Source organism: Rhinopithecus bieti, unplaced genomic scaffold (assembly GCF_001698545.2).
Source record: "Rhinopithecus bieti isolate Rb0 unplaced genomic scaffold, ASM169854v2 scaffold_1887, whole genome shotgun sequence".
NCBI classification, from domain to species: domain Eukaryota; kingdom Metazoa; phylum Chordata; class Mammalia; order Primates; family Cercopithecidae; genus Rhinopithecus; species Rhinopithecus bieti.
Window position 1 is genome coordinate 1022408 of NW_016803685.1, and position 12517 is coordinate 1034924.

At 33.4% G+C, this 12517-nt stretch overlaps 1 protein-coding gene across 1 annotated transcript in view; it reads left to right on the forward strand.

Annotated features, from left to right (window-relative positions):
- The window catches only part of DPYD (dihydropyrimidine dehydrogenase), an 875642-nt gene that overhangs the window by 377917 nt on the left and 485208 nt on the right, over window positions 1-12517 (forward strand). Inside the window, 1 exon segment of the mRNA XM_017850609.1 lies at window positions 845-1055. Coding sequence (XP_017706098.1) covers window positions 845-1055 — 211 coding nt within the window.

The following is a 12517-nucleotide window of genomic DNA, read 5'->3' on the forward strand; positions in this document are numbered from 1 at the left end:
AAAAAAAAAAAAAAAAAAAAAAAAGAAAAGAACATTGAACATAGTACTTCTGATTACATTGACAAAGGTCTGGATTGCTCCAAAAGCAATTAATGGAAAAATAAGCAAATGAGTCAATATTAATATTCTGTCTCAATGAACATTCCATGATGCATATGAAAACAAACAGAAACTGGGGTATCCAGATTTTATGGCAGAATGAATTATGTTGGAAATGGGGAAGAACTGGGGATTCATCAGGAGAACATGCTTTTTTCACTGTCTTCAATTTTTCATTTATAGTATTTGCTTCTGTGGTTTTATAAAAGGAAGAAATTTTTTTTTTTTTTTTTAAATTTCTTAGTTCTGCAGAGTTTCTCTAGTCTTTTTCTCCTACCTACCATTCTAATCATGTACTTGCACAGATTGGCTCACCCACTTTATTGACTTTTTTCCAGCTTGGATATATGCAGCCTGGTAATAAACAGAAGTATTTATTTTAATATGCAGCATGATTTAAAAAGAGAGCTTAATCTACTGAATTGAAAACATAAAAATAATAGGCTACTATGGTCAGAAACCTCACAAACTACCAAATGTAGAGCATGCAGTACTTAAAACTTGAGAAATACCTTATGATGTCGTGATCTATAAACGTCCACATTACTACTCCAATTCAAGACTCCTTGAGTCAGTGATTTACAAAATGCAAATAACTGGTAACTGAAACTCAGATTTGGTGAAAGAAAAAGCTGCATATTGACTTAATATCATAAGCTTTAGCATGTATAATTCAATTAGAAATCAAATACTGTATGGAATAAAAAACATTTTCAAGTTTCTTTTCTGTTCTGTTTTGTTTTAGATGGAACTTGCTAAGGAAGAAAAGTGTGAATTTCTGCCATTCCTGTCCCCACGGAAGGTTATAGTAAAAGGTGGGAGAATTACTGCTTTGCAATTTGTTCGGACAGAGCAAGATGAAACTGGAAAATGGAACGAAGATGAAGATCAGATGGTCCATCTGAAAGCCGATGTGGTCATCAGTGCCTTTGGTTCAGTTCTGAGTGATCCTAAAGGTACAGTGCTGGGAGCTGAAATGTGTGATGCAATTGTCTATTATTTTAGTGCAATAATAGTTTCTAGCTTTCAGGGAATTGTTTTCACTTTAACATTTATTTTCTTTCCAGTTAAGATGTAAAAGCAATCTTTATTCAAAAGGCTTAGAAATGGTATTTAATGCTTATACAGAATTATTTTTAAAGTGGCAAGAATTGAAAAGAACATTAATCTTTCTTTTATAACTAAAACACATATTCTACTCTATAACAGTATTTGCCTTGTTTCTTATAGAAGAATTGCTTTTTCTTCAATTAGACTAGAGTAAGAAAATGAGGCAGAGTAGTTGGAACAGCCAGTCTTCAATGATTCAGACAAATTAAAATCTAATGAATGGCCAAAAATAGAATTTGTGTTTATTACCATCCTTGTGCCAGATCATCACTTCAGACGTCAGAATTATCAAATTAGAAAGTTTAAATGTCTGTCATTTTCACCTGGATGTCATAAATGAACATGCTAAGAAAAAACAAAATGTTTTTTGAAAAGATAATGAGAGAAAGAAATGTTTTATATAACATTTCAATTGAATAATGATTCAGTCAATAAGACTACTTTATATTATACTTTTCCCACATACAGTGTTTTTGTAGGTCATTATAGATGAAAGCTTATGTGTATAGGTACCTTCATTTTACAAATCCTTTTACCTTTTAATTCATATTATTGAAATGACAGTTAACTCTGTCGTTCTGTGAAGGGAAAATAAAATATGTTTTTCTAGGTCAGAGATTCATTAAGAACAACCATACCAAAAATCTCTCTAAACCTGATGATTCCTGTCTATGACTTCCTACTATATCCATGGTAAAATTACATTTTTTTGTCTGAAGTTGGAAGAGATATATACATGAAAATGTATATTTTTATGCCACAGATAAGTAAAGGATTCAGCTAGTCATCAGATATTTTATCTGCAGGACATCAAACATCTTGGTATTTGGAAACATCCAGATGTTTAATGTCATCAAGATAAATGTTTTCAAATAGCTGGATGATGGCCTAAATTTGTCACTTTTTATGTGGACATTTATGTGGTATGTAGACACAGTCAGAGTATGGTTTATTTATTTAACTGAATTCAGGAAGGAAAAAAGAATAATACGTAAACTGCTTATATTATCTTAAAAATCCCATTCTTCTAACTATTAAATACTATGCACATCACCAAAATTTGAGTAAAATGTTGAATCATGTTTAACTAGCAATTCTGTTGATTATTTGCCTATCCAAAAAGGTTAGCTTAAGTATTTAAACTTATGTTCCATAATTGGCAATCCTAATATTAATAAAAATTATCTTTTCCTAAACAAACCTAAACAGATTTGACTCAGAAAACAGCAATCTCAGATACGATTTTATAAGCTTGTGCTTGTATGTGTGTGCGCGGGCATGTGTATTTGTGTATGTATGTATGAAGAATAAAATATTTAAGTTAGCATATAAAATATGAAGGAGAAAATTTCATCTATTCAAGTTTGACTAGGTCATTTCACAATTTGTGCATTTTATTACAGAATTTACTGTGTATATTTCTTCTAGTACTTCATGTATGCCACCTCTTACACATTTAGAGAAGTCAAGGAAAAAAAGGTTTCTTCGCTATGTTTTTTTTTTTTTTTCCTCTTCTGATTTGAAATTATAAACTGCCTGTAGAAATTATCCTTAAGTACAATTACTAACTTTACCAGGAGCCTTCCATATTTACATTAATAAGACGTTATTCTCCAAGTGAGAGGGGAGCTGGCAGAGCTGCAATGTGAGATAGCATTCATTCCTGGACTCCATCCAAATGTTTTTGATACTGTTCTTTTGGATGGAAAACATTAAAGAAAGGAGTCACAGAAGCAGTATTTGTTAGAATTTGATCAAGAAGATCTTACTCAATAAATTTAAAATCTTAAAGTTTCAAAGTCAGAAAACTGTCATGTGCACACATATATGTAAAATACAATGAAAAGCATTTTATTGGAAGCAAGCTGTCCATTTGGGTAAGAAGAGAAGATATTCATGTTAACCGTCTTCTACCATAAATTCCGCCCCATCCTAGCACTATGTGATGTCATTTCTGCATGGTACCTAGTGATAATCACGTATGTGATACCTGTTTTAATGCATTCATCTCTTAAAATGTTTACTTCTCTTTCCACCCCTCTACTTTTCTCCTTTTCAACCTCACTTTGCACAGACTTCAATGAACTACATGTCAAATGCAGTGACATTTTTTCAGTCCTTATTATATTTTCTACATTTTATAATTGAGAATGTTAAGAATTCTGTTTAAAATGCTCTCCTCCAAGTCACTTAAACTTCCTGAGGCTCAATTTCTTTATCTACTAAAAAAACAAGCATAATAATACCTTATCTTTCAACCTCTCAGAACTATTGTCAGAATTAAAATGAAATAATGGGAAAGACTTGGAAACAAAACTAGAACACATTCTTGTTTGTGACACTTTATTTCCTTGTTTCGTCTTTTAACTATTCCTTTCCAACCCTATCACTGACTGCTTTTCTTCCTCTAGCTTTTTCCTTTCCTAAGTTCAGAATTTGTTCATTTTCTCTCCTTAATATATTTATTTCTTCAGTGAACTGAATGTCTTGTTCATTCTTTCATTTGTCCATTCGTATGTGCATTCATTCCTCAAGATATATAATTGAACTTCTGTGTGCCAGACAGTGGCTAGACTTACAGTAGGCACTATTTCCTGTTTGTGTAAAAATGACTCTGAAATCTAGTTTTCCACTCCCCATTTCTCTTTTCATACTAAATTTTTGTTCGTGCATGTGACAAACATTTGCTGAGTACCTAATGAATGCCAAGTACCAAAATGTATTCTAGAGAGTACGAAAATGAGCGAGTCATTGCATGGAATTTAAAATTCCATAGACTAGGTGTGGAGGCAGATCTGTAATCAATTAATTTTATTACAACGTGAGGAATGTGTACATTAAGAGAGATTTGCACAAAGTAAAAAAAAGTTCACCTTAGCAGATTTACCTAAAGCAGTTCTTTTCTCAACTTTACTGTTGTTGCAAATGGTACCATTAGTACTCCCCATAGCCAAAGTTTAAAATTTTACCCCAGTTCAAATTTCTAATTACAGTATTTATTAAATGTACCAATGTTATCTTACACTATGGTATAAAGCTTCCACTTCTTAATACTTGAGAACATCATCAATTGGTCTTATATACATTCTTTGTATCCAGCTATGTTTTCTTCCATTCCCTGTTGAATTATTCCTCCCAGCATCCAACACAGGGCACATTTCATAGTGGTAAAACAGAAAATCTTTGGTAAATGCATTACATAAAGACATGCTGAAAAATTCAAGTAATGAAGTAAACTTGACAGAGTACATATAAAGTAGTGATAAATGGCACTCTCAGCAGTCTGATTACAATAATATTTTAAATGAAAATACTTTTAAAATCTCAAATATATCAGTAATAAGAACCTGAAAAGGTAAGCTAATTGGAAAACTGAAAGGAGATTACATTTTTCAATTGTCAGTATTTTCTGAAATATTACACCACATCTTTGGTAAGCTTTATCTAAATTTGTTTTCACAATGGAGAATGTAAAAATAACTTTTTTCACGTGTTATGCACTAATATATCTGCTAATAACATTTCCTGTCATAAAAATGATAAGTGCCTCACGAGCTTATGGAAAAGGATAAGTATATCAAAATTTATAAATAAACTTGGATAAGATATGTTGCTGATTATGTAGTTGCTAATTATATTCATTGCCGCGCGACTAAGGATAATAAGAGTGATAAAGTAATCATCATTTACGTTACATAATTATATTTCGCATCCATCACTTTTTGGATTGCTACCAGGGAGTGGGAAGTAGGAACAAAAGACTACATATTCCATATCCATGTTGCATGGAAGTTATCTATGCCTGCATCAGCCATATTTAATTGAATACTTCATTAAACACTAGCTCGAATTTTGAAAGCAATGGTGTCTAATTGCTTGACTCGAAGTTGATGCCTACCCCAGCCTTACATTATCTATTCTTGGTGAAGAAAACTCAAAAATGGTCCACTTAAAAAAGTCTCCTCATATTCCCTCTAAGAATGGATTACGGATTACCAGAATCTTATCGCATGATAACTTGGATTTTATTTTTCTAGAATAGACTATAAAGGCTTATCAGGAAGATTAAAGCCACAAACTTTCTGTAAGCTGCATTTCTCCTTTACAATATTCTCCAAGTCACTGGAAAGTTCTAAACATTTATTGAAAATATGTACTATGTATATTTTATCTATACTTATATGTATAATATAAATATATGAATACATATTTATATATGATATAAATAGATATAATTCCTAATATAGTACGTTTCCTCTTCTGCTAAACACTATTGTCAGTATTTATTGAATTGAATTATGTTTCTTTTTGTTTGTTGGTACAATGTCAGGTTTAATTGATTTATTGTTTGTTTTATAGTGTATCTCTCCTTCTCTTTCTTGTTGGAACCAAACTGCCAGTTGTTAAGTGGGCCCAAATTTCTGCTAGTTTTGAATTAGTAAGAATTCTTTTCCCCTTTCAGTAATCTCATGGCTTCATTTTTACAACCGAGGCAATAAGGTTGACCTTGTCCTCACATTCCTAGGAGATCTGGATGACATAATTGTACGGTTTGTTGAATATGCTTTCAGACAACTGAATGAATGTACTTTAGCTCATTCTGTGATTCTGTGCCTCTTCCATACATTGTACCACAACCACTCTTTCATTATTTGAAATTTTGACTTTGTAAAGTTTTATTTTCTGTGATCTTCCAGAATCTATTTTATTTTCAAATTATCGTATAAACTCCAAGGAGGACAAGGAGTGTACCTTTATACTAAACTGTAGTCACAATAGCAACTGACATATTAGTGTGCCCATAATAGATCCACAGAAATATTAGTGCATTTGACTTGACTTGATTCATGTTAGGGAATTAATTTTATTATGAGTTACTATTTTTTCCTATGATGGGATCTGCTTGGTTTATTTTTCTTAGAAAATATAAAAGTTAGAAAATAATTCTATTATTCTGTTGCTATGAATTTTTCCTTTGTTGTGGCATAAATTGTTGCATTCTTCATAATACAAAAACTATTACACTAATTAGAGTCTATCTGGTATATTGGCTGAGAGTAGGGTCTCTGGAGCCTGGTTGCCTAGCTGGAAACCTGGCTCTCCTTCTAACTTCATCGTCTTAAAGAATTACTTAGTCTCCCTGTTCTTCATGGTCCTCATGGTGTAAGGGGGATGACCATAGTATCAACATGCTAGAGTTATTTAGAAGAAATGAATTAAAAATATATGTAAAGCATTTACATATAGGCCTAGCATATAGTAAGCTTAAGTTACAGATGTTATTATTAATCTGTAACAAAACCACATTTTAGTAATTAAATTGATTTATATTAACTTTTATGTAGCTATTCATGTTGTTTAGGAATAAAATCATTTGAATATCAAGACTTCATCAGGAACCTTGGAGGCTCTGTCAACATGACTTTGTAAATAAGTGAAGCAGATGCTCATACATTCATGATATTTTTAATAAGAAAATGTTCAATATATTTGGTTAGATTTTTTTTCCTGAAAAAAGATTGAACAGTCTGTAACTGTATTATATATTTTAAACTATTATCAATTCTAATGTTTTCATGCCATTGAAAACAATTTTCAACTATTTTAGTTGTTAGAAATCTCCATTTTGAATTTCTAAAATATGATATGTAAAAGCACATATTTTAAATGACTTTGGTTCTTCCTCTTAGAAATGGTGAAATTGGACCAATTTTTTTTGTTTGTTTAGTATAAGGATTGTTCATTTGTATTTTAAGGAAAGAAAGGCAGTTTTGAATTTTCAGCTAAGTTTGAGATTTTAAATGCTTGAAAATTATGGGATTACATAACTAAGATTAAAAACCCATGTTTTCAGAAGGAAGACGTTAGGATGAATAGTGATGGACTCAGCATCATGTTGCACCACACTGCTCGGTAGCACGGAGACAAGGTGACTGAGCTCAGGGCACAGCCAGGGAAGATATGACCCTTCTCTTAGGAAAGGAATTTATATACTTCACCCACTGCCTTCATTTTCTTTCTGCTCACTCACTAGGAACTAGAGATAACAAGGAAACACAAAACCTAGATAATTCTGAATCTTTAATGCAACTCTCAGAAATCAACTCCCTTGATAACATTGATTGCAATTAGTTCCATAAGGGAGTGTTTTCAGGAAAAAAAAAAAAAAAAAAAAAGATTTTTAAATCACTCATCAGTTCCTCTTATTAGAAGGCCCTCAGAAAAGTTTTTGAAAGCCTCATGGGGTAAATCAAACATTCTGTCAATAGCAGCTTTGAGTGTACCTTTGATTCACTTGCCCCCATACTGAGAAAAGGTGCAGGCCATGGGTTAATTTGCCTTGTTCTGGCCTAACTCGGAACTAGAAATTGCCAGTTAGTTAAGGAATGGCTTGCTAAGATTCTGATGATGCAAAAAGTCAAGAATTGTTCAAATGTGTCCATTTTTCTTTTCTCAATTGTTTAGGTATTGGGAAAACCTGCGAAAATGTTTTAATGTTAGCACTAGATGGGTTAAGTATTCAGAAATGGTAATTACCTATGCTTTAAAAGACCCGGAATCAGTATGTTTGATTTGATTTACTCCTTATTAAAATGTAACTTATTTGGTAATTTATAATGAAATTGAGAAAGCTAGGACATTTTAAGAAACCCCAGTTTTGGTTACCATCATGTTCTATTTTCAAACAACAAAACATCTCTTATAGAAGCTACTGGTGGCAAAATTTTCTTTGAACAACTAGCCACTCTTTATGGCCTTCAGCTTACAAAATTTCTCATATCAAAAATAAAGGGGAAGAAGGAAATGGAATATTGATTTGAGAAGCTATCATAATTGGTCAGATTTTCACTGTTGCATGCATTTTAATAAACAAATATTTACAATGAAGTTTCAAAGAACAGATTAAAGAACACTGCACTATATTGCTAGTTAGGATATCTTTTTGACTAATGGCAAAACATTAGAGGAAGGGACTTAGTAGGGATTAAGTAAGAATGAATGACATTCTTACTTAACATTAAGAACTAAAGTAATCAGTCTGGTATAATACACTGGATACAACACAATAACTTGCATTAGGATGTTCCTTATTTATATTTCTAAGTGTGCTAGAAGGGACCTAAGAGATCATATATTCTAATCCCCTCACTTCACAGGTTTTTAGATAACATATGATGGCTAGTGCAGGCTCTCTTTTAAGGTAGGTTTCAGGGATAAAGCAGTGAAAAGAGAAATGCAAACTTTGCCTCCAAGAATGCACATTTTAACGGGGGAGACTCATAATTACAATAAATTGTACTTTGAGAAGTTTAGATTCCCAAGGAAGCACAGAACAGAGTCTAAGCATTCAGGGAAGCTTCCTAGAGGAAGTGGGTTGTAAATTGAAGTCTGAGTGATGTGTAGGAGTTTCCAGGTGGAACGGGGGTGGAAGGGAGGGAAGCCACAGGGAGATTATGCAATTTGCTCAACACCACACTGTTAGATTAAATAGTCATTTTACAGTCATTTTAAAAAGCTGTAAAAAATATATGTCTTTACAAAGTTGTCATCAGCCTACTTACTTCATGCATGTTCTCATCTTCATAAATGAAGGTCTGAATTTTTCATTTGTATTTCTAAAATAGAACTTTTTATTTTATGATTTCTACTATTCATTCTCTCATTATTCACCGTGCAATGAAGATTTCTTGATGCACGACTGTGTTCCAGGCACTGCTCAGGCACTAGGAATACAGACATAAGTAAAAGAGTCATTGCCCTTCAGGGACCCATAGGCTAATGAGAGAAACAGACATGTAAATACATATATAGCAACACAGTGTGCTAATTTGAGATCACATTTGGAATGGGTTTTAGAGCTTGAGTAGGAGTTTCCCTGTTACAGAGAACATCATATACAGAAGTATGGGCTGACAAAATGACCTCATATGCCCAGACAATGGGGAGGCATTCTGTTTTGCTGAACCAGATGGTGTGTGGTTACATAAGGGTAGGGAGCAGGTAGGGATAAGATGGAAGGAAATATGGCTAAAGTGTATGTGGAGTCAAAGGATTATATGCTAAAGTAGGGATTTTGAATTTTATGCTCTAGATGTGCAGGTGACAAATGAGGAGGTTTAAATAAGGAAGAGCTCTTTGTCTTGAATGAGGTAATTCTAGCAGGTGTTAGAGCTTCCCTCTCTCTGCTTGGATTTTGCACCATTTGTAATAATCTTCAAATAGTTGGGGGCTAGAAAATAAGCAACCACATTTTGAGATGGTTCATATTAGTTGGCAAATGCATTTTCTAAATTTGGTTCCTGAATTAGGTAGAGTTATTCAGTCACAGGGTTTGATCCCACACAGTAAATGCCGTTATGGCCCAATAACATTTTCAGTATAAGGGGAGAAAGAGAACCTATGCTCAAATGGGCAGCTCTCAAGTTATAGGTTTGACAAGGGTGGATTATATACGCCTCATTTCTTCTTCCAGATTCACTAATTTGAATTCTATTTTAGCGTTTTGGAGAGAGGCGAGAAAGGTGCAATGCAACACCCTGAATGTTATACAAATGATTGTTTCTTTACATGGAAGGCAGCATCAGGAGTGTGGAACTACACAGTGTCGGTAATTTTGAGAAAGATGGCCTGGAATGAAGAAAGACTAGTTAAATGATTAAAATAATTGTTTTCAGTAGTTACCATGACTAAGTTAGAGGAAGTGGAAATACAGGAGAAAATTCAGAATCAAGATATATTTCTTAAGTAGAATAGTCAGGATTTGGTTATCTGCTTGATAAAGGGATTGGATGTGAGGTAGGTAGCTGGGAGGTAAACAGGTGTTTATAGTGCTGACAGAACTCACAAATGTAGCAGATAGAAGAGATATGAGTGAAAGGGTGGTGTGTTGAATTTGGATTTGCTGTTGAACAACTGAAGCAGGGGACTAGAACTAAGGAAATAGAGAATGACTGAAAACAGTCATTAACTATTACTAGACTATTAACTATTACATTAACTATTACATTAACTATTACTATAACTATTACTTAGTTCTATTAACTAGAACTAAGGAAGCAGAGAATGACTAAAATTGGAATTTATTATACATCATCTTCCTGTCTTTTCACTGCTATATCTTAACGCCTACAACAGGAGCTATTCATTGATTTAATTAATGAATGAAAGGCGTTATAGCCTATCATTTAAATAACAGCTTCTTAAAAGTGTGATAAAAGAGTATATGTGGCATCTATTCTGGAAATCCAGAAGCCTCTCATATTCCATAATATGAAGAGAAAAAAAGTCAGCTTTTGTTACTGTTGATTTTCTGATGGTAAATATTTTAAGGAGGTTATGACATCAAGGGACAGTTTTATTCCATGGTACTCTCTCTACCTCCCGTCCACTTTTTACTAATACACATAGTTCCTCATGTGCTGCCGTGTTATTTTAAAATGCCTGAATAATAACATGGATAGATCCTTTGTATCGATTGCCAAATGATGAAAATGAACTATTTTTGTCTTCTTTGTACATTGCCTTGCTTTTAATTATATTTTGGGCAAGAAGAATTCTCAGGAACCTAATTGGAACACTGCACATGTTTCAAAAATTGTTCTTATTATCAGAAATATTTTTCTTTGGTTGAAAGATTAATCATCTTTCTATTATGAAATACACTGTGCAGGGTGAGGATGAAGTAGTGGAATCTAATGTAAGTACTAGCATTTCTGCAGAATAACTATCCAAAGTAATGGAATCCTTGCACAGTTTTTCTTTGGAATTATTTTAAAAGGGTGGAGGTGATGAGGAGGGAGGTCAAACTGATAACAGTGTTGAAAGTGATTTGGAATCAACATCACATCACTTACAACTGCCTTAGATATCCATTTGAAGCACAACATGATATTTCTGTAATTATTTTACTTTCCTCTAATAACTGCATAGGAATAGGTTTGTTTCCCCAATGAATAGCTCTGTTCAGAGCCTTTCCTTATCTTTATTTTCCAGGTTTCACTAGTGGTTGATATCATATACATTCTTACAGGGAGACAGTGGATAAATCAGTGGTTTTCCCTCAAATCAAAGATTACATATAAGAAGTAGAGCAGTGGCATGTAACAAAGTTTTGTTAGGGAAAGAAGGTAGAAAGTGGAAACAAAAATCACGTAATTGTTTCAGAGAACAGAAATCATAAAACATAGCCAATGGTTTTGAACATACAGTGAGTGTAATAGATGTATTGAATGTAATAGGTACAGACAGTGTAATAGATAAACTGAGCTTTATTGACCACAGCCTATAATATTTTTCTTTTAAATACTAGTTAGCTTATAGTATAGTAAAAGGTTATTCTGAAACCTAATATGTTGGTGAAATGTTAAACTAAACTAAGCCGCTCTGAGATGTAAAATCAAGATGTAAGATTTAATTAAATTATAAAATGATAATATAAATTATACTAAGGTTCTTAATGATATGTATTTTGTATTGCAGAATGAGATTATTATTGTTAATTACTTTGCATTTGTGTTCTTGGCTCAAAGCACAATATAAATAGGACAACATCCCTATCTAAAATACTGTGGTTAAATTAGACATTTGGCCGGGCATGGTGGCTCACGACTGTAATCCCAGAACTTTGGGAGGCCGAGACGGGTGGATCACTTGAGGTCAGGTGTTTGAGACCAGCCTGGTCAGTCAACATGGTGAAACCCCATCTCTACTGAAAAAACAAAAAGTAGCCCGGCGTAGTGGCGTGCGCCTGCAATCCCAGCTACTCGGGGAACTGAGGCAGGAGAATCACTTGAACCCAGGAGGCGGAGGTTGCAGTGAGCCAAGATCATGCCATTGCACTCTGGCCTGGGCAACAGAGTGACTCTGTCTCAAAAGAAGAAGACATTGACCTGCATGTATGCTATTGTATATATTGGAAAATTACATTACATCTTATTTAATATGTACTCCCAAAATACGGAAGCTACTCAATTCAAATGTAATATACTGCCATTGTTGGAGGAGGAAACTGGTATTCATGTTAACATCCATTTGAGGATCCTGCCCAACAGTATGTGGATTAATGCTATCTGGTGCTAACCTTTTTTTCCCCTTTAACGACCATACTTGTTATATTTTGTAATTCTGAAGCTCTTTAAAGTGTTTTTAAGACTTACCTAACCATTTTTTCCATACAAGTATGTGAAAGAATGACAAGCATATTATATAGTATGTGTTTGCCAAATATCCAGTGATCTTCCAAGCCCTCCTCAAAGTGTATTTACAATTCGTTTGGTTTAACGTGACCAGCGTTTCTCCCTATATTTGC